The 23,591-nt window shown below is 46.1% G+C and overlaps 1 protein-coding gene across 4 annotated transcripts in view; it reads right to left on the reverse strand.

Annotated features, from left to right (window-relative positions):
* Positions 1-23,591, reverse strand: part of mib2 (MIB E3 ubiquitin protein ligase 2) — a 298,873-nt gene that overhangs the window by 25,941 nt on the left and 249,341 nt on the right. For all 4 annotated transcript variants that reach the window (XM_072477842.1, XM_072477843.1, XM_072477841.1 and 1 more), the window contains exons 8-13: positions 19,714-19,818; positions 18,909-19,074; positions 11,953-12,086; positions 10,327-10,475; positions 7,842-7,998; positions 6,531-6,685 (exon numbers count right to left, since the gene is read on the reverse strand). In XM_072477842.1, the coding sequence (XP_072333943.1) occupies positions 6,531-6,685; positions 7,842-7,998; positions 10,327-10,475; positions 11,953-12,086; positions 18,909-19,074; positions 19,714-19,818 (866 nt within the window). The remainder of the gene's footprint in view (positions 1-6,530; positions 6,686-7,841; positions 7,999-10,326; positions 10,476-11,952; positions 12,087-18,908; positions 19,075-19,713; positions 19,819-23,591) is intronic.

The raw sequence follows: 23,591 nt of genomic DNA on the forward strand, positions 1-23,591 counted from the left end.
GCCTTCAGTGTGGAGGGTGAGATCTCCCCATTTTGGTTGCAGGATACACACTTGTCTTGGCTTGGAATATTCTCTTGCAGATCGCCTAGTCAGTGAGGAGGGCTGTGTGCAGCCTCCATGGGGGGTGCTGGGTCCGGCCCGTCTCCAACCTCACGTCCATGCGGTGTGGTGCTTGGTCAGAGATTACTATTGCAGAGTATTCCACTCCAGTTACCCCTGGAAGCACCGAACACTCTGGTCAGATTTGAGGGTGTTTCCTCAGGTGATAGTTTGTTTCATTGCAGGGGGTGGGATGAGGTGGGGGTTGGGGTTGTTGTTGCCTTAGTGGTCGATTTTTAAGTTAAAAGCTCTCACCTTGAAGCTTCTAGGAGAGAGCCATCTTTCGTGCGACTGTTCAGCACATCGCCACCACCAAAGCCCCAAAAGTGTTTACACATCAATAGCTATTCTGAATGAAAGGCAGAGGCGCAGCTGAGGAAAGCGAAGGGGGCAGTTTATGAGTATGGGGAGAAGGCGAGTAGGATGCTGGCGCACCAGCTGCACAGGAGGGAGGCGGCCAGAGAGATTGGGGGAGTGCGGGATAGGGAAGACAGCATGGTGCTGAGCCCAGAGAGGGTCAATGAAGTCTTCAGGGAGTTCTATGGAAGGTTATACGAGTCGGAACCCCCCCCGGGGAGGGGGGAAGGGATGAGGCGGTTCATGGACCAGTTGAGGTTCCCAAGGGTGGAAGCAGAGCGGGTGCAGGGACTGGGGCCCCCGATTGGGTTGGAGGAGGTAGTCAGGGGGCTGGCAGGCATGCAGACGGGCAAGGCCCCGGGCCCGGACGGCTACCCCGTAGAATTTTATAAGAAGTTCTCGGAGCTGTTGAGCCCACTCCTGATGAGAACCTTCAATGAGGCAAAGGAGAAAGGGATTCTCCCTCCGACAATGCCGCAGGCATTGATCTCGCTTATCCTGAAGAAGGAGAAGGATCCGCTTCAGTGTGGGTCCTACAGGCCGATATCGCTCCTGAACGTGGATGCGAGGGGGGGGATGGGGGCGGTCATGCGGATCCTGGTGGACTTTGGGAGGTTCTCGGGGTATAAGTTGAACGTGGGGAAGAGTGAGCTGTTCGTGGTCCACAGTAGGGGCCAGGAGGAGAGACTGAGGGAGCTCCCACTCAGGATAGTGGAGAGATGCTTTCGGTACTTGGGGATACAAGTGGCCAGGAACCGGGATGCCCTGCACAGGCTCAACTTAACCCGGCTAGTGGAGCAGATGGAGGGAGAGTTTAAAAGGTGGGATATGCTCCCGCTTTCCTTGGCGGGACGGGTGCAGACTGTGAAGATGACGGTTCTCCCCAGGTTCCTCTTTGTGTTTCAGTGCCTCCCCATTTTCACCCCCAAGTCTTTCTTTAAGCGGGTTAATAGGATTGTGACGGGATTTGTGTGGGCGAATAAAACCCCGTGAGTCAAAAGGGTATTTTTGGAGTGTAGCCGGGGGGGCGGGGAGAGAGAGGACTGGCTCTGCCGAACTTCTGCAGTTATTACTGGGCGGCTAATGTGGCCATGATCAGGAAATGGATGATGGAGGAGGGGGCGGTGTGGGGAGGAGGGGGCGGCGTGGGGGGGGGGGGGGGGGGGGGGGGGGGGGGGGTTGGAGGGGGCGTCGTGTAGAGGCACCAGTCTAGGGGCACTTGTTACGGCTCCGCTGCCGTTCTCGCCGGCGCGATACACCACTAGTCCGGTGGTGACGGCGGCACTGAGGATCTGGGGGCAGTGGAGGAGACACAGGGGAGACGAGGGGGCCTCGGTGTGGACCCCGATATGGAATAACCACAGATTTGCTCCGGGTAGGTTGGATGGGGGATACCAAGGCTGGTATAGGGCAGGTATTAGGAGGATGGGGGACCTGTTTATAGATGGGACTTTCCCTAGCATGCAGGCGCTGGAGGAGAAGTTCGGCCTACCCCCGGGGAATACGTTCCGGTACCTCCAGGTTCGGGACTTTCTTAGAAAACAGGTGGGGACATTTCCGCTGCTGCCCCCGTGTAGGATCCAGGACAGGGTGGTGTCTGGCATCTGGGTAGGGGAGGGGAAGGTGTCGGACATATATCAGGAGCTGCAGGAGGTGGAGGAAGCCTCAGTGGAGGAGTTGAAGGGCAAGTGGGAGGAGGAGCTGGGTGAGGAGCTGGATGAGGGCCTGTGGGCCGATGCCCTGGGCAGGGTGAACTCCTCCTCATCATGTGCCAGGCTCAGTTTAATTCAGTTTAAGGTGGTGCATCGGGCGCATATAACAGCGGCAAGAATGAGTATGTTTTTTGGGGTGGAGTACAGGTGCCCGAGATGTGCAGGGAGTCCGGCGAACCATGACCATATGTTTTGGGCATGCCTGGCGCTTAAAGAATTCTGGCAGGGGTTTGCGAGGGTGATGTCTAGGATTTTGGACACTCGGGTGAAGGCGAGTCCAACAGTAGCGATATTTGGGGTGTCGGAGGATCCGGGAGGGCAGGAAGCGAAAAGGCCGAGGTATTGGCCTTTGCCTCCCTGGTAGCCCGGAGATGGATCTTGCTAATGTGGAGGGACTCGAATCCCCCGGGTGTGGAGACCTGGGTTAGCGATATGCGGGGTTCCTCAGCCTGGAGCGAATAAAGTTCACCTTGAGAGGGTCCTTGATGGGGTTCTCCCGGCGGTGGCAACCTTTCCTTGACTTTCTAGGGGAGCAGTAAGTGTCAGCAGCAGCAGCAGCATCCTTTGGGGGAGGGGGTTCAGGTGGGGGTACTGGTTGATATAATGTGAGTTGGGCATGGAGATAAAACCCACTTTGTTCGGTTTTTTAAAAAAAATTCTGTTGTGTCAGTAGTTAAGCTTTGGGATATGTTGATTGTTATTTTTGATTATCTGTATTTCTATTTTTGTTATGTAAAAACATTCATTGGTAAAACTTTAATAAAACATTTATTTTTAAAAAAAAGCTATTCTGAATGATGTAACTCTTCAGGCATAATCTGTGAAATGTGAGGCCATACACTTCACAGCGTGTCCAAATTATGCTTCTAAATAGGTTGAGGATGCAAAGAGTTCCATGATCCTATTCAAAAGAGCTGCTAAACTATAATTTGCAAATTCAAACAGAATTATCTTCATATTGTAACATAGTTTAGTCTGGAAAGCAAGGGAACGCTCTTTCTGAACACTAACAGACTGCAAGTGAATGAAGGAGATAGAAGGCCCTTTAATTGATCGGTGTGCTTCTCAGCTGTTCCAGTGCGAAAGTAGCAATTTCAGGATGCGAATGATAATGCATTTCACATTACTGTGCCACATCATTCATGGCATGGTGGACAATCAAAATACTGTCAGCAAACATAAAGTATAGGGAGGGAGAACACTGGAGCTAAATGAATAAAGAACTCCTTGTACTTATAGAATAAATAACTGCATACCAAAGTTCTTCATAGTTAATAAATTACTGTTTAAGTGCAGTCAGTGTGTGTTACACAGGCAGACATGGTTACCAATGTGTGCACTGTAAGGCACCATAAACAACAAATGAGAATCATGACTAGTTAATCTTTCTAAAGTCCTTGATTAAGGAATAAATGTTGGCCAGGAGCATTTTCCCAGTAATGTGCTTCTCCCAATAGTATGCTTTATACGGACTACACTCGGTAATGCCTTATAAATACAATGCAGCAATTTTCACATTGCATAACAGCTGCTTTTATTGAACAAATAATTTAGAATAATGATCTCTAGCTTAAACTGTTGTGCGATAAGCAGCATTTGTAGTATCAAGGAGCCTTAGCAAAACAGGAGTCAATGGGAATCAGGGGGAAGTCTGTCCGCTGGTTGGAGTCATGCCTGACACAAAGGAAGATGGGGTTGTGGTTGTTGGAGGATAATTACCTCAGTCCCAGGACATCACGACAGGAGTTCCTCAGGGCAGGGACCCAGACACAACCAGCTTCAGCTGCTGCATCAAGGAACAACCCTCCAGGCCCTGGCCACAGCAGCACTCCCATCCCCCTCAACAAGGTACACAACGAGCCCAGTGGCAGCGGCCATGCTGAGAACGTGAACCCAGTTGAGATAGCACTTCGGGATAACTAAAATGTCCCCCATCTGCAGCAATCACTGATTCCCCCCAGCCAGATACCACGTTCAAAAGATGGAGGCGGGACGGGGGCACACTGACGGTCGGGGACTTCTACGTAGGGCGCAGACTGGCGACACTGGACGAACCTGACAAGGAAGTGGAAACTAGCAAAAGGGCAGGAATTGAGACACTTCCTCCACAAAGTGACAATAGGATACCCTGGGGCCCCAGAAAACACACTACTAGAGGACCTGATAGGCCCAAACAGCGAGAAGAGGGGGCTATGTGGGAAAATATACGGACAGCTATTGGATAGAGCCCGGACTCCACGGGACGGGACCAGACAAAAATGGGAGGACGAACTGGGGACAGAGGTAGGATGGAGCCATGCACTACCTCTCTGTAAAATAAAGCAAAGTAGCGCGGGCAAGAAAAATGTAATGTATATAAGCAACAACTGTTTATAAATGAGAAAAGCCAATAAAAAGATTTTCAAAAAGAAACATTATCTCCATCACCCGAAAGGCGCCGGAGTGTGGCGACTAGGGGATTTTCACAGTGCATCAATGCAGTGTTAATGTAAGCCTACTTGTGACACGAATAAAAATTATCATACGGTCAGAAGTGGGGATGCCTGCTGATGATTGCACAATGTTCAGCACCATCACAACTCCTCAGATACTTGTGCCCATATGCAACAAGGCCTGCACAACATTCAGGCTTGGGCCGATAAGTGCCATACAAGTGCCAAGCAATGACCATCTCCAACCAAACAGAATCGAACCATCTCCCCTGACATTCAACAGCCTTACCGTTGCTAAGCTCCCTCTATCAACATCCTGGGGGGGGGGTCATCATTGACCAGAAGCTGAACCAGACCAGCCATATAAATAATGTGGCTACAAGCAGGTCAGAGACTGGAAATTCAGCAGAGGATAACTCACCTCCTGACTCCCCAAAGCTTGTCCACTATATAGAAGGCAACAAGTCGGGAGTGTGATGGAATACTCTCCACTATCCTGGATGAATGCAGCTCCAACAACACACCAGCTCAATACCATCCAGGAAAAAAAATGCACTGCAATAGCTTACTAAGGCTTCCCTCGGTATCACCTTCCGAAGCTGTGATGTCTCCAATCTAGAAGGACAAGGGTAGCAGATGCATGGGGACACCATCAGAGGACGTTCCTCTCCAAGCCACTCACGACACTGGCTTTGAAATAAATCGCCATTCCTTCACTGTCGCTGGGTCAAAATCATGGAACTCCCTCCCTAACAGCACTGTGGGTGCGCCTACACCATATGGACTGCAGCGGTTCAAGAAGGCAGCTCACCACCATAGTGGCGGACTTGCACTTGGTGGGACCTGCGCTCACCTTTATTTCTGGGCACTGCCCCGAATGATACAATGGCTTTACCCTCAATGATGTCACCCCCCACCACGCCCTGACATGACGGGCTGCCTGGCTATCTGACCTCACCTCGCCCTCGGTTGGGTCAGAATCTGCTGCTGCTTGTTAAATATTTTTATGTTGCCCTCCCATCCTCCTCAGCTGCTCCCCTCGATGACTGCCAGCCAACGTCTGCCTCCTCACTTGCCACTCGCAGGCTCTCACCCCTGAGGTAAGCTTGACGACCTCACTGCCGGCTCAGGCTGCCTGCCTGGCTATCTGACCTCCTCAGCATTGGGTCAGAAACCTGCCTGCTGCTTTTTAAAATAATAGTTTACACAGATCCTCGTTACCGCTCTCTCTCTCTCTCTCTCCAAGTCACCATCACCTCTCAACAAACTTGGGACAATGTTTTCCCGCTCTAAGGGGATTCGACCAATCAGAGCCCGATGTTGGCCCACATTGCCTGCTGATAGATCCGGAGCTAACAGGCCCCATAATCACCGGCCAGCATGGGGGCCTCCCATTGGTTGGGACTCAGGGCGTAGGCAGGGTGTTTCATTGCAAGTCCCCCTCTCTCCATCTCCACATTCTCAAGGGGAACTTTAATCCTGGCCCCGGGTCACTGCCCCTCCGTGTCTGCGTGGGTCTCACCCCCACAACCCAAAGATAGGGAGCTTGGGTGGATTGGCCACGCTAAATTGCCCCTTAATGGGAAAAACTTTAGAAAAAGACAAGGAATGGGCAATAAAACTGCTAGCCTAGTTAGCTGCACTTACATCCCATGAAATATTGAAATTTTTTTTTTTTTTTTTAAAGTTCACGGACATTACATTTTAAAAAGCACCTTTATGGATGATGTGGAAAAATTGAAAAGACCCTGAAATTCTTGATTAACATTTGGAACTCTTGTATTTGGGGAACAAAATGGTTGCTGCCTAGGTTTCCAATATCTGCTCTGTAATGTTTTAGGATTAGTGCTTGCGATTTCCTTACACTGCGTATTGCAGGATATTTACAAAGACCAATTTGCAATATGTCAGTCATTCTGCTGGTTCTTACGGTTTGTTGCCTTTTAAGGCTGCGTGGTGAAGCAAGTTGAAACCACGATTATTTAGTTGAGTGAAGTCGATGTTCGGCACCTCTGTCAGGATTTCAATGATGTCTCTATAGTCCTTCGCAATTCCATCATGCAGAGGGGTGTCTCCATATGAATCCTGGAAAGTGCAAAACAGCAGAGTTGAAGATGTGTTCACCAAGCTTGCACATTTAATTGATTGAAAGAATACCTGTGGTTAGTCTTCCCCACCAGCTTGACGTGAATGTGTGTTGATACAGTGCAGGCCTCGAGGGCCAGATGCAGTTCCCAAACCCCCTCTACTTGGCTCCTGGAGCCACCTTCACAATGCCGGTCAGTAAGTTTCAATGGAAGATGCTGAATGGAGCTCCTCCTCCAACTATAGGCTGCTTCTTTCCCAAGTTTACTGCTGTTGGTTGGCTAGTGTGCGGGTGAGCGAAGCACTGTGCCCGAGGGGGGGGGGGGGGCGCGCGCACGCACGTGTGAAAGGGGGAAGAGAGCGCCGCGCATGCCCGCCAAGGGGGAGAGCGCACCGCCGAGGGCAACAGAACTGCATGCAGAGCGCCCGGGGGGGAGAGAGCTGGTCACGCAGAGCACCCAAGGAGAGAGAGCTGGTCACGCAGAGCACCCGAGGAGGGGCAGAGAGCATCATGCAGAGCACTCGAGGGGCAGAGAGCACCATGCAGAGCACTCGAGGGGGAGAGAGCACCACGAAGAGTGCCTGAGGGGGGGAGAGAGCACTGCACATGCTCGAGGAAGGTGGGGAGGGAAGAGAGAGAAGAGAACATTTACAAGAATTGTTCCAGGGATAAGAAACTTCCGATGTGTTTATCGATTGGAGAGGTTATGGCTGTTTACCGTGGGGAACAGAAGGTAAAGATTTGATAAAGGCATTCAAAATCATGGGGGTCTGTTCAGAGTGTATAGGGAGAAACCGTTCCCCCTACAGATCGAGACGGCACAGATGTAAAGTAATTTGCAAAAGAAGCAAGAGCGTTACGAGGAAAAACTTATTTGTACAGCGTGGATAAGATCTGGAATGTACTGCCTGGAAGTGTGGTGGAGGCAGATTCAGTCAAAACATTCAAAAGGGAATTAGACTTTTCTAGGCAGCAGAACGGCACTAAGTTCATTCAGAGAGCCAGTTCAGACAAGCTGAGCCAAATGGCCGCCTTCTGCACTGCATTCAGACATTACCCCCATTAAATAACCAGGCTAACACATTCCTAGCGCCAACAGCCATCTTCTTTTTTAGAAGTGTCAGTAGGTGAAGTTACTTGTGACTGTTCTCTCACCTGCAGATTGACATTGCAGTTATATTCACAAAGTGCACGCACTACTTCCGTAAAGCCCTTGTTTACCGCAATGTGCAGAGCAGAACACGTGGAAGCATTCAGTAGGTTGACATTCGCACCTTTGCTGAGCAGCAGTTTGGCCACCTCAGGCTGGTTTCTGTGGAGAACATGCAAAGCTTACTGATGGAATCCGGCCAGTTCAGCTCGTTATTCCTGCACCAATCTGCAGGAAAAAAACCGTGAAGCAGCTCCTGCACAGTTCAACACACCACTCGTTACTGTTTTTAAATTCATTATTCACCATTTTAAGGTTAGGAAAAACAGGTGAAAAGGCCGCCTCGCCGACTGTTAACTGCCGCTGGACACTGACTGTCGAGTGGTGGTCTGTGCACTTGTTAACACCCTGCTTTCCATGGCCAGGCAGCTACACAGAGCCAGCACTCAAAACCAAATATAGCTGTCAACCGGAACTGTTATACAACTTCACTCAAATTAAATGGTGCAGGCTCGTTGCAGGTTTCTGTGAACCATTACTTCAAACGATACGGTTCCAATCAGGTAGCTGTTGGTACGGTGAAGACAAAAACATTTCTTCATATCTGGCAAATCTGAATCTTTTGGAAGAAATCTTGGGAAAGCTGGGAATTTTACCAACATCTCTAAACTCTATTTTCTTAAATTGAAATTGAGCTTCTGTAACAAAGATCAGAGGATATCATCCTCATATTGTTTTGGTTCAAAAAAAATACAATTGAGTTACAGTCATCTACTATTCTGGAGTTTACCCTGCATTTATTGCTCAATTTGTATGATGTCTCAGCTTTGTGTACACTCCCTGAAAGGAAATGGAGGGAGGAATGTTGAGGGTGCTGCTTACAATAACAGTCAATAGAGGTTCCAATGTCATGGTTATTTTCAGCAAATGGCAGAGTTACGGACAGCAGTATGTAGTAGGTACGTTTTTGAGTGTATATGTGTGAGAGTGTGAGTGTACCAGCTGGCGGGAACCCTCTGCCCCTGCTGGGACCCATCTCTGCGTTGCTCTTTCTCCTCGAAATATAGGGAGAGGGGGATTAGCTTTGAGAAACCTATTGTCCCAATATGGTAGATGTACCAAATGAACATGGCCAACTACTGCAAGAAAAATGGTTTAGAAATTGCTTTAATAAATTTAATAATTATTAATACTACCAATCCTGTTATAGGGCTTATTACACTCATTTCAACTGCACAGTCCCAAGGAACTCTGGATGTTGATTTAACGTAGGCATGTGGATGACTAGAAAATCAAATGAGTTTTTAAATTGGCCTTAATTTTGACATGGCAAACTGCAAATTTGCAGGCACTTCCCATTCGTGTACAAATCTCAACGGCAAAATTTGAAAGGAGCAAATGGTGGGAATGTGTTGGGACGGATATCTGCCCATCTTACCCTGTATTAGAGAGCTTGACCATTCAGAAAAATACCTGATTACTTTGAATTCATAGAATATACAGTGCAGAAGGAGGCCTTTCGGCCCATCGAGTCTGCACCGGCTCTTGGAAAGAACACCCCACCCAAGCCCACATCTCCAACCCATCCCCGTAAACCCAGTCACCCCACCTAACCTTTTTTCTGAACACTAGAGGCAATTTATCATGGCCAATCCACCTAACCTGCACATCTTTGGACTGTGCGAAGAAACCGGGGCACCCGGAAGAAACCCACGCAGACACGGGGAGAACGTGCAGACTCCGCACAGACAGTGACCCAAGCCGGGAATCGAACCTGGGACCCTGGAGCTGTGATGCAACAGTGCTAACCACCGAGCTCCCATGCTGCCAGGCATATTACCGTGCTGAAAAGGACAACACCGTCAGGAAAAGAAAAGAAAAGACAACTAAGTCTTGTTCCAACGGTGCAACGTTTTAGCAACTGCCTTTGAAATCTCCATTTGTGAAGGAGCTTTCAGGCATAAATTGTAATGTTTTCAAAAATTTTGAGGTGAACAACTCTAGGGGATGACGACGAATTGGTCCTTGGAATTGGATTTGCTGCTCAATTTAATGCTGTCGAGGCTGCTAAATTCTCAAGTTGGATAAGCTTAAAATATATAAGTTGTACACATTTAAATTATAGTAAAGCACCCTTTTAACGGGCTAGCATTTGGCATCTAGAGCATTGTGTTCATTGTTTTCTACACGTTGAAATGAGATAGTAGCACAAGATAATGGGGGGATGCAGCAACATGCCACGTCACATTGTGGATGTGTGCGTTTAACTGGAGAAGAGCTTTCGGTTTCAGCTGTGCTATCTGGGAAGCAATGTGGGCAGGCCGGTCAATTCATCACAGCCAAAAACCCACCAGCCACGTACACTTAGTACGTTTTCCGACTGGAAGGTTAAAAGGGTTACAACAAGCACCAAAATTATTTACCAAAAATGAGACCCTGACTTGGTTACACAGCCACTGACACACGCATTAAAAAAAAAAACATTCGTACCCAAATGATGCATAATGCAAGGCTGTGTCACCATCCTCATCATGAATCTCGAGCTTTGCGTTTGCCTGCAGAAGAATTTTCACCACCTCAATGTGTCCCTGGTGGGCAGCCACCTGCAATGCCGTCTTTCCCTGATTCATTACGTCGACCTGTGCAACAGAGAAGAATGTTGAAATTGTCCCTGAGTGACTGTTTCATAAGCAGCTGTTTCTGTTGTATCTGGCGTGGTCTCCGTGCTCTTAGTCAGGATGTCAGTGAATAAAAAACAACCTTCCACATCAATGGGTCCTAATATTTCCTCTAACTCACAAGCAATGCAGGTGGGAGAGAGTTGGGTGGGCTACTTGCATGAAAGAACAGCCAAACAACATTATGGGCACCATTGTTGTGTGAAAATTGGTTCTGGGTAGCAGTGTAACATGCAGCCATTTCAACAGAACCCATTACGGGATTAGTTTATTGCCTTGTTGGGAATTGTACTTTGAAGCTGATGTTACATTCAACGGGAGTACTGGTTTTATTTGTTTTACTGTGGAAGGGTTACCTTCAGGGACTGGGAAAATGTTAATTCTCAAACTAAATATTTTATATTCTCATTGCCTTTGTGCTTTGATAGCTGCCTTCATTGAAATTAGGGAAGAGAAGATGATCTGTCTAAGTTATTAGCCCATGATGAGTAAATTCTATATAAGCATTGGTTGAACAATCGTTGCAATGGGCCCATTCCATGCGGCCTTTTAAAGTCAAAACTAGCTTACGCACATCCTACATAATAAGTGTAGCATTGCATCAAATCAGACAATGCAATTCAGCACTTCATATGAATTCCTAGCAAGTCTATAATATACACAAGATCACACTGTTGCTCTGATGTGCCTTTGCTTGACTTGAATATGCAACTCTCGGGGGTCGACTAAACGCTAAAGGCCAGCAGTACTTAACTGTGAGCTTAAAATAACACTACCTTAGTAAGTTTGGGTAAAAAGTTCTGTTGAAAGAAAGCTCATCTAAACAGTGACAAAAGAAAATGGAAACGTCCGTGGCAATTGCATTGATGCAAGTCAGAAGAGATTTGGTTAAAAAAATAACATTTGTGCAGAAAGCCGAATATTTTTTAAATGGGGAGTAAATGATCCGAGTGGGAGAATAGCCAGTAACAACATTGCTGTTTTGCTTTGAAGCAAAGTACTAGACTGCGTTCTGACTTTTCTTGTAACTGATATCACTCCGTGCTGAAGCACTCAAGCTCATTTTGCTACTCCGGGTATTTTGTACAATTTCTTCAAAATCCACAGCAATTCCAGGGCCACTTGCTGGGGGTAATTTCCTGATCAGAACCTTGAAGGGAATCCTTTGAGGGTGAGGAAATTTTGAATATAGGTAATTTTACGCCAATGTTCCTGCAAGTTTGGCATGAAGCTGGGAACTCTTTACTTCGGACCACAGGCAAAGCTTAAACCGTCACACACTTTGCAACTTTTGAGGCATAAAGTGAATAGCACGACTCTGCAGAAACACCACCCTTGCTGCAGTAATGTCTCACAGTTCGACAAAAATATAATTTAGCACGAAATAAAGCTGTGCCATGAAGGTAGAGGAACATTCAGAGTAAACATCCACACTTACCTTCTCTGGATATTTCTGAACTAAATCCCGAACCTTTGCAGCATTCCCATGAGCTGCCTCCAGTACTATCCGTCCGGGATTGTCCTGATCAGTTGACTGTGACAGCAATTTTTCCAAGACAGAGATGACTGAACCTACAGTTATGAACAAAAAGATAATTCTTTCTTCTTTCTGCCAACATTGTTTGAAGTTCCACATTGTGATTCCCCGGCGGTATTTGACACAGCCAAGTCAGTTCTGGGATGATGCAAGGTGCAGATGTCTCTATAAATTTGCAGATACAGTTTATCTTCTGTTCATTCTTACTTTCCCCCCAAAGCACCGGCTTAATGCAGGGGCAAAGGTCAATAGGCACTTTCCAATATTCACCAACTTTCACATAGTAACTTTCACACTCTCCCTGTGTCTGCGTGGGTCTCACCCCCACAACCTAAAGATGAGCAGGGTAGGTGGATCGGCCACGCTAAGCTGCCCCTTAATTGGAATTTTTAAAAATAAGTAACTTTCACAGAATTGTCAGAGCAGAGGAGGCAGCCATTGGACACATTGTGGGCTGGATTCCCCGTAGCCCCGCGGTGGGGGGCAGGGGGATCCAGCACTTTCGGGGGGGTGGGGCGGCGATCGGGCCGGTCCGATGGAGGGGCGCGGGGACTATCGGGGGGGGACCTTCTTTCTTGGCGATTGTCCGTGGTCCGAGTCCGCCGTGGTCCGAGTCCGCCATGGCGCTCGCCGCGGCACGGCCGCTGGAGGCCGCCGCCGTGCGCGGACTCGGAACCAGACATGCAGGGGCCCGTATCCACAGCCAATGCTGCGAGCTTCACGACGGGTCCCTGCTAGCTCCCTGCAGCTAAGTGAATTGCTCTTTATTTTTTGCAGGAATCTGGCGAGTGAAATGCCAGCGTTTTCGCCAGCCGGCGTGGGGACATAGCTTCATTTTTGGAGAATCCAGCCCTTTGAAGCTGTGCCAGCTCTCCAAATGAATTAGGAAATGGGGAAATCAGAGTTAAGCCAAATTATTCCTTATAGAATGTCCATGAATTGCACATTGCCAGTAGGGTCATTAGACTTGTCAAGAAAGAAATCCTGATCAATTACTACAAAATAGAAGAAATACAGGGCAGAGAGAGAACTTTTCTTTTTTACACAATGAATGGTAATGACCTGGGACTTGGTCCCTACTAGCATGGTGGAAGTAGAGCCAATCAATGATCTTAAGAAAGGTAACTGGATGGGCACTTGAGGGAAAGGGAAATAAACGTGCAGGGCTACAGGGTCAGAGCTGGAATGGGATTGGCTGTTTGCTCGTCAGAAAGCCGGTATGGGCTAATAGCCCAAATGAACTCTATCTACTCAGTAATAACTCTGAGAAAATAGATTTTATTTTTGGTCCAACAATAGGTCTTTGGGCTCCACAACTCCTCCCAACATCAGCAATCCTTGTGGGTTCCAATTGGAATTACTAACCTCACACCAATTACCAGTGAATTGGACAGTGGCACGCTGCGGGCCAAAGCTTATTCACAAAGATCACTCGCACGTGATCGCCCTACCATCAACCTCTGCTGGATTTGAATCAATGTCCAAAGCGAGAGGTCGGTTTCTCACCCATTGCACCACGAGTTCTCCAGAGCGCACTCAAAACATCTGGGCCAAAGCTTATTTTAATAGTACTAACAATAAAAATTCCTAGCTGCACCAACTCACAAGTTAAAGATAAAAGACAAAAAGAAAATGTTGGAAGCTGTAAATAAGATTTATTTTAAAACGATATTCAAATACCCTTGCTATTAGTTTCAGGTGCTGAGTGTGACTCTAAATTCAGAATAATCAGATTAGTTTTTTAAAAATGGCAATTAAAAACTGACGTGCTTGACTTTGCAGAAGGTATGTGTCAGAGCCTGTGTGGATCGAATTTTGGAATTTACTGAGCTTTCAGATAATTGCACATTTCCTGTCAGTCAACCAGAAACCAAAGCAGATAAAATTCATTCTGTTAAACAGAAGGAAAGGATGGGGCCAGAGGAGCATTTGGTGAACATGATCAGAATGCATTCTTCATAGGGCAGCACGGTGCAGTGGTTAGCACTGGGACTGGGGCGTTGAGGACCTGGGTTCGAATCCCAGCCCTGGGTCACTGACCCTGTGGAGTTTGCACATTCTCCCAGTGTCTGCGTGGGTTTCACCCCCACAACCCAAAGATGTGCTGGATTGATCATGCTAAATTGCCCCTTATTGGAAAAAAAAAATTGGGTACTCTAAATTTAAAAAAAAAAAAATTCATTCTTCATCTTCTTTGGCAGTCCCTCGGAGTTGAGGATGACTTGCTTCCATACTAAAAATGAGTTTCAGGTGGCTGAATCCAATGTCTCTGCCACAGGTGGGGCGGCGGTGGTCAGAGGAGTGGCTGGGTGGGGTTTCACTGTCGACGCTTGGCTTCACCTTGCTCTCGGTGATGAAACCAGAGGCACTGAGCTCCTTTCCGGATGCTGGTCTTGGGCCTGGGATTCCGAGGTGTCAGTGGGGAAGTTGCACTTTCTCACGGAGGCTTTCAGGATGTTCTTGAAGCATTGCCTCTGCTATCCTGGGGCTCGCGTGCCATGTCGAAGCTCCAAGTCAGGCATGAGGAGCTGATCGAGAGGGTCAATACTTTGATGCTGGGGATGTTGGCCTGAGTGACAACACGGGCTTTGGTGCGTCTATCCTGCCAATCAATTTGCAGGATCTTGCGGAGGCAGCACTGGTGGTATTTCTCCAATGTTTTGTGGTGCCTGCTGTATGTAGACCCCCATCTCTGAGCCATATAGGAGGGCAGATATCAGACTGTTCTGTGGAGAATGAGCTTGGTGCCAGATCTGAGGTCCTGGTCTTCAAACACACTCTTCCTCAGACGATCAAAGACTGAGCTGCGTTGGCTCACTGAAGGTGATATTGAACCACGTCGTCAATGTCTGCCCTTGTTGACAGTAGGCTCTCACGGTTTGGAAAGTGGTCCACGTTGTAAGGCCTTCTCGTGGATTTTGACAACCGGGGCGGCAGTATTGTGAAGGAGGGGCAGGTTGGTAAAGGACCTTTGTTTTATGGTTGTAGTGTAAGGCCCATGCTCTTGTATGCCTCAGTGAAGTATTGATGGTGGCTTGGAGCTCGGCCTCCAAGTGCCGAATGATGCAAGCATCGTTCAATAACCTTGCATCTGGCCTGCAGGCAGCAGAGGTTCCCGTTTGTTCTGTAGTTTAGCTCCACTCCAGCGGGGAGCATGCTGAGGGTGAGATGGAGTATTGCACCAAGGAAGATCGAGAAGAGCATCGGTGTGATGACACCACCATGCTTGATCCCAGTCCCAATGTGAATTGAGCCTGTGGTCGATCTGTTGGTTAGGATCACGGCTTGCATGTCATCATGGAGTAGACAGAAGATGGTGATGAGTTTTTGGGGGTAGTTGAAACAGAGGAGGACGCTCTATAATCCCTCGCGGTTGAATGTCAAAGGCCTTTGTGAGGTCAAAGAAGGTCATGTACAAGGGTTGATGCTGTTCCCTGCATTTCTCTTGTAGTTGCCACATGGTGAATATCATGTCCGTTGTGCCTCTTAAGTGAGCGAATCCACATGGGGCTCCAGGAGGAACTCTTCAACCACAGGATGAAGGCGATTAAGGAGGATTTTTGAGATGACGTTCCCTAAAAAACTAGAACCAGAGGACACCATCTCTCCTAAAGGGACAATCCTTTAAAACAGAGAGGAGGAGGAGGAATTTCTTCAGCCAGAGGGTGGTGAATCTGTGGAACCCTTTGCCGCAGAAGGCTGTGGAGGCCAAGACACTGAGTGTCTTTAAGACAGAGATAGATAGGTTCTTGATTAATAAGGGAATCAGGGGTTATGGGGAGAAGGCAGGAGAATGGGGATGAGAAAATATCAGCCATGATTGAATGGCGGAGCAGTCTCGATGGGCCGAGTGGCCTAATTCTGCTCCTATGTCTTATGGTCTTATATCTGACAGCAGAGAAATTCCTCCTACAGTTCGACTGTTCAACTTTCTTGAAGAGGTCCACGATTACTGCATCTTTGAGCTTTCCTGGCATGTTCTGCTCCTTCCAGATAATGGAAATGAGGTAATCTATTCCCACCAGTTGTGCTTCTCTGCCATGGTTTAGAGCTTCAGCGGGGATTGCATCGGTTCCCAATGCCTTATTATTCTTTAGCTGTCAGATAGCCTTTGCTACCTCGGGCTGGGATGGGGCTGAGATGGTAGCAGGATGGAGTTGGGGACACTGGCGTTGAAGACAGAGTCTCTGTTAAGGAGGTCTTCCCCTTCCAGCGGGCGCTGACTGCCTCTCTATTCTTGACCAGCAGTGGAGGGGGGTTTGGGTGCTTGGGCCGTGGGAGGTCTTGACTGCACTAAAGAAACCTCGCAGGTCATGGTTGTCAGCTAACCCCTGGGTCTCCTGCACTTTCTCCACACCATCTGTGCTTTAGGTTTCAGGTTTTTTGCTGGAGCTCAGCCATTTGTAGAGCTGCTTTCTTACTCTCGATTTGGGAGGATGTCTCCGCTCACGGGAGACTGTAGGATCAGAGAGTATAGTCACAGAATAAGGTGGGTGCTCATTTAAGACAGATTTGGGGAAACATTTCTTATTTCAAAGAGCGGTGATTCTTTGGAATTATTTACCCCAGGAACCTGTGGTGCCAAGTTCTTGAACATTTTCAAGGCTGAGATCGATAGGTTTTTAAAAACCTTTTGTCAATTAAGGGGCAATTTAGCGTGGCCAATCCACCTGCCCTGCACATCGTTTTGGGTTGTGGGGGTGAGACCCACGCTGACACGGGGAGCACGTGCAAACTCCACACGGACAGTGACCCGGGGCCGGGACCGAACTCAGGTCCTCGGCGCCGTGAGGCAGCAGTGCTAACCACTGCGCCGCCACGCCGGACCATGGTTTTTAATCAGTAGGGCAATTAAGGGCTACGGAGAGAAGATAGGAAAGTGGACTTAGTGAGTTTTAGATCAGCCATGATCTTACTGGAGCCGGCTCGAAGAACTGAGTGACCCACTCCTGTTTCTATTTCTTATGGTTTTATGGAGTTGAGTTGCTGCTTCATTAATTACAAGGTTGGAAAGTAGTTAATGTTACAATTTCATATTTCTACACAAAAAAATCTGAAGATGAGGCAGTAGCTTGCAATGTCAGAGAATGAGGATTTTTTGAGGAGGGGGCGAGGAGCAGTTTTGAAAGGGACAGGTACAGAGAGAGGGAATCACTTATTGTACTCAAACAAAAATTACGGACTTCCAATCTCACATTTTTTTTTCATTCTTTCCTTGGCCTCCACACAAATATTTGTTTAAATCAGGCCTCAATCTGTGGTAATAACTGTTCTACCTCTGAAGGTTTGATGATTGAAATGCATTTGGGTTGGAGAGGAGAAATTGTTGTGCTAAAAGTCAAAATTAAGTTTTGATTTAGCGTGCAAAGAACAAAGTAAGGCTACTCAAAGCATACGGTATGTCATGAAATGTCATTGCTTTAATCTCTGGCTGACTCCTAGGAATGGTGCAATTATCTGAAATTTAAGTTAAAAAGTTAAGAAATAAAACAAAGTTAATTGGAACTGGAGGGTGGGAAAAGAACAAATCAAAAACTACTTGTAACATCTCCCCATCACACCCTCCCCATTTGTTGCCAACATCCCTATTGTTCCAAAGGTGCGATACTCCAACTCACTGACCGAGACCACATAAGGTCTGCGGGTATATTAAATGTCCAATACTATTGTTTCTGCAAAATGTTTTACAGACTCTCATCCAGAATCTGTGCAAAAGAAAATTAACGCAAACTTTGACTGTATCCGGGCACATCCCCAGTTCCGAAGAGACAGGGATATTCCCTCTGTTTTATTACAGAGTGCAGAGAGGAGCCATGTGCAACCCAGGTGTGTAATTGAGGAAGAATAAATTCTATCCAAAATCTGCAGAGATTAAAACAGACAAGCGAGGGTTAAATATTTGACTTTTAATCACTCACTGGCACAGTCCAAGTGTGAGATCAATACTGCATTTGTCTCTGATACACTATCAGTGAGAAATGAGGCTGCATCTTCTGTCTCTCCAATAGAAGTTTTCTAGGTAAGGCAGACTTTAGAAGGTTTTCTGGAAGCGATACTTTTTATGGTGAGCAGTATCTCACATCCCTGACTCACTGACTGTCTCTCTGCCATCAATTTTTCCTCCCTATTTCAAAGTGAGATGCTGTTTCTGAAGGATGAACAGATTTTAATGGAAAGGCTTTCTGGCAGGCTGGGTGTAGCACAGTGACTGCTGTGCGGACCAGTGTGCATGTGCAGGCGGCCTTGTTGTGTTGGCAGGAGACACAGTGATGTTTAAAAGGTCAGATTTTAATGAAAATGTTGTTCGAAAATTAAACATAGCTAAGTAACAGACCAGAGGAAAACATATCCCTTTGTGTTTTGATGGTGGATAATTCTAAAGAAGTGCATGATAATAAATTGGCAAGTGACAATACACTGAAGCTGCCATATGTTACATTAAGCCCATTGAGAGTGACATTAACCTAATGTGCCATGTGGAAAATCAGATTCAGATTGATCATCCATTTACATCCTTCTCGATGTTACTCTCTGCTAAAGTAAGTGGACAATGGGATCAGGCAGGATGCCGAGCGGATTCTGTCACTTTAGTGTAGGGTGAGTTGGGTTAAATTACCGTTCACAAACCATCAACAAAATCCATTTCCCCCTTATATAGATTTTAAGGTGAGAATTAGAAATGGTCCTATTAACTCTCTGCATTTTCCAATTCTACTTTATAAACTTAGCTTCAAAGATTTGCGTATTTTGAAAGCTGGAAAGGACATTTGATGCTAAAATTGTTAAACTTGTTCAAGAGGTTCCACCTAAAGTAAAAAAAGTAGAATCAAGAACATATTCTTTTTAAACCATCTTACTTGCTGAATCATTTGTGTTGTCTGTTGTCATGAGATTGGCATCCACCTCGCCTGGTTGTGCTGTGGTTACACATGCAGGGTTAAAGGTCCAGGTTTGGCCCCCAACTCCCACACGCAAATCGCCATCACCGTATACCTTTAGTACCTTCCCAATCTGTCCCAGTGCCTACAGGACGTATAATGGAAATAATATTTAGTGCAATGAGGAATCCAGAATATAACGCTGTACGATAAATATAGTGTTTTATGTGAATTGTAGCAAGACAGCAACTTCTTACTCAGCAAGAGCTGATTTAACTGATCAAGGTAGTGAATACTCGAGCCTCCAAGATCAAGAATGTATCGCGCCTGGTCAAAGCTAAGATAGTTAGCCCTACCAGAGCACTGACAACTGACCTGCATACCACTGGGTCACAGGGGGAAAAGGGACAACAAAAAATAGGCTGGCCACCCATATCACCACTCAATCACCTCTGGTTCTAGCACAGGGTGAGGACAGCATCAAGTTAGGCTATAATCCCAGTCATGGTTTAATACCCTCCGAACATTCACTCTCTTGGCTCCCATATGAAGAATGGCCACTTTAATCAAGATTGTGAGAATTGGCCATTCAAACGAATGATCTGGAAGATAAAGTGATTGCCTGCACAGACAAATATCTGAATTCACAGTAAAGTGGGTCATGTCCTAATAAACAATGCTAAATATACAATGGGTCCAATGACACAGATTATTTGTGTACGAATCAAGGAATTTCCAAATGGCCAATTGTGTTGCCTGTGATATGCTTTACAGAGGCACTTACTGGCGCCATGCTGTCCGTCCATTCGCCATGACCAGCTTGAAATCTTTTTACAGTTTCTAAATCATCCATCACACGAACAATGTCGCCGACTGCAAAGGTGTCAACCTAGGAATGAATGAGCTAAAATTGACTTCCTGAGATTCAGGAGGCATTTCATATTTAAGGCATTAGTACAAATGCACAGCTGTAGGTTCATATTTCTCAAATATTCGGTGATAATTAAACAGATAGTTTGTCCAACATGCTCCAGCGTTAGGATACCGGACCAGACCTCACGCTTCGGATTAGAATCCCAAACAACTTTTCAATGTGTAAAACTGTGAGGAAAGGATACATCGGCCCAGTAGTGGTGACTCTGACCAATAGGTATCTTTTATGTTAAAATAAACTTTAATTTCAACACAGAATTAACCACATTACAAAAGAAATAGCTTTACAATTAATAGTTAAGCAATTCTTAAATAAAAGGAAAAACTTGGAACTTACTATATACACCTGCCACTAATCCCAATTAAGTAAACCAATACCGTTCAAATACCACTTATAAATAAAGTTAACAAAACAGGTTACTTGCTCAACCGTGTAGAGACTTTTAGAGAGAGTTCCTTCCAATACACTGCTGCTCAATCTAACAGCATTTGGCAAAACTGCTCTTCAACTTATAATCCTATAACAGACTTCAGACAAAACCTAGTTCGTCCCATTAATTACATCATTTGTATCCCACTAGGCTCCTTTTGGAAATTTTTTTTTTTTTTCCAATTAAGGGGCAATTTAGCATGGCCAATCCAACTACCCTGCACAGCTTTGGATTGTGAGGGTGAAACCCACGCAGACATGGGGAGAATGTGCAAACTCCACACAGACAGTGACCCAGGGCCGGGATTCGAACCCGGGTCCTCAGCGCCGCAGTCCCTGTGCTAATCACTGCGCCACATGCCACCCACTAAACCATGTTTTTTTAATAACATTACTGCAACAGAATATAAAATATAATATAACAATTTCTACATTCATCACACCAGCAAAGACCAGATGTTTGCATTTTGCTGATTTGAACCTAGTTTCTTCAGGTATTTCAAAATGCAGTTTAGCAGCTCCTGGAGACTTAGATAAAATTAGATTACATTTACAGCCCCAAAACCACCAGGCCATCGGACCCAGTTGGACCATGCTCCAAATGAGCCTCCTCCCACCATACTTCATCCCAGCCAATCAACATATCTGTTGATTCCCTTCTTTCTAGTACTTAACTAGCTTCCCCTTGTTTACATCCATGCTATATTCAACTCAACTATTTTATGCGATAGCAAGCTCCACTTTCACAGCACTCTTGAGTGAAGAGGTTCCTCCTCAATGTCTCACTAGCTTTACATTAATGGCCACTTGCTTTGGGTTTTCCATCAAAGGTGGAACATCTCCTCAAAATTAACCCCATTGGAAACTCCCCATAATTGCTAAGACTTCCATCAGGATACCTTCCAGCCTTCATTTTATGAGAAAAGAGCCTAGTCTGCTCAGTGAAAGTTTCCTAAAAATTACAACCTCTTGGTTCTGGGACCATAATGGTAAAACCCTTTTCACACCTTCGTCAGTGCTTCTATGTCCTTTTTATAATCTGAAGACCAGAACAGAGTAAGTAAAACATGCGCAGAAAAATAGAATTGTTGACTTTTACTATGAAGCAATTCTAAAAGAGCCTTCAAAGCAAGTGGCCAGTATCAATTGTGAATTTATGGAGGAACATTTGACCCTTTGAGCATGCTCCTCCATACAAGACCATGGCTAATCTAGTTCTGGTCTCAACTCCACTTTCCTGTCTGCCCCCCATAACCCTCAACTCTCTTGTTTATCAAAAATCTCAGCCTTGGATAATTTCAATGATCCAAACTCCACTGCATTCTGACGAAGAGAATTCCACATACCAATGATCCTCTGAAGAAAACAATTCTTCTCACTTCTGCCCTAAAAGTGGGACCTCTTATTCTTAAACTGTGTCCCCTAGTTCTCCCCTGAGTCAAGTGAACCTTCTCTGAAATGCTTCTAATGCAACTATCTTTTTTTCCATTCCCCTTGCAATAAACATCAAGTGGAAATATCCTGATATCGACCCTATGGGGTCCCCTCAACATATTATTATATGTTTCAACATGATCACCTCTCATTCTTCCAAACTCCAATGGATGTAGCCTCAACTTTAATAATAATCTTTATTATTGTCACAAGTAGGCTTACATTAACGCTGCAATGAAGTTACTGTGAAAAGCTCCTAGTCTCCACATTCCGGTGCTTGTTCGGGTACACAGGGAGAATTCAGAAATTCCAATTCACCTAACAGCACATCTTTCGGGACTTGTGGGAGGAAACACACGCAGACACGGGGAGAATGTGCAAACTCTGCACAGACAGTGACCCAAGCGAAAATTGAACCCGGGACCCTGGTGTTGTGACCAACAGTGCTAACCACTGTGCTACCGTGCCACCCGTGTTCACCCTTTCTTCGTAAGATAAGCCCTTCATCTCAGGAATGAGTCAAGTGAACCTTCTCTGAACCGCTTCTAATGCAACTATCTTTTTAAAAAAAATAAAACTGTATACAGCATTCCAGATGTCACATCACCAGCTGTGCAGCTGCAGTAAAACATCCCCATTATATTCCATTCCCCTTGCAATAAACACCAACATTCCATTTGCCTTCCAAATCACTTGTGCTATTTTAGAAGTTTCCCCCAAGATAGAAATACTATGGGACAAATTAAGGTTAGACAAAGTAATTATAACAGAAATGAACGATTGCAACCCAGAGTCATTTTATCCCAGTGTCATTTTACCAATCAAAAGCTTTGTAATAACATTGGGCCGTATTTTGCGGTAGGAATAAGGTGAGTCTTAAGGCACTCACTTGTGACTAACTTGTAAATTGGACAGAAATTTCCAGTGATCACACGTGCAGTTAAATGTGAAAATCAGAAAGCTGTTGTCCAAGTTGCCGTCCTCCATAAGCTGCACGATGAGTGCCTCAGCAGGAGTCTCACCATGAAAATACTTGGAATGCAACAAAGTTGCTGAACCATGAAGTACACAGTAACCTCACCAGAAACAGTTAAGGTTCATCTATCCCAGCTCAAGTATCCTTTCAATAGCATGAGTCTGAATTACTGCCAAGCAACTCTCTGGCACTGAAATTTAACTTTAACAAGTGTGGAGTCTTATTCCTTCAGATTGAAATTATTGCTGGATATTTTTAAATGAGTTAAAATAATTTAGCCTTTTTTTCGGTCTTAAATCGAGGGCACTGCACTTTTTCAATAGTTGGTTGAACTAAACTTTCAGTCCAAAAGCCCACAATAAGTCTGTGAGCAAGGATCTAAACCGGAGAGGCATAAATATCCTGGCCGCGAGGTTTGCTAGTGTCACACGGGAGGGTTTAAACTAGTATGGCAGGGGGGTGGGCACGGGAACAATAGGTCAGATAGCATTGAGGGAGAACTAGGGAATAGGGACAGTGTGGCTCTGAGGCAGAGCAGACGGGTAGAAGCTGCTGAACACAGCGGGTCTGGTGGCCTGAAGTGCATATGTTTTAATGCAAGGAGCATTACGGGTAAGGCAGATGAACTTAGAGCTTGAATTAGTACTTGGAACTATGATGTTGTTGCCATTACAGAGACCTGGTTGAGGGAAGGGCAGGATTGGCAGCTAAACGTTCCAGGATTTAGATGTTTCAGGCGGGATAGAGGGGGATGTAAAAGGGGAGGCGGAGTTGCGCTACTTGTTCGGGAGAATATCACAACTGTACTGCGAGAGGACACCTCAGAGGGCAGTGAGGCTATATGGGTAGAGATCAGGAATAAGAAGGGTGCAGTCACAATGTTGGGGGT

Source organism: Scyliorhinus torazame, chromosome 16 (genome assembly GCF_047496885.1).
Source record: "Scyliorhinus torazame isolate Kashiwa2021f chromosome 16, sScyTor2.1, whole genome shotgun sequence".
Taxonomy (NCBI): domain Eukaryota; kingdom Metazoa; phylum Chordata; class Chondrichthyes; order Carcharhiniformes; family Scyliorhinidae; genus Scyliorhinus; species Scyliorhinus torazame.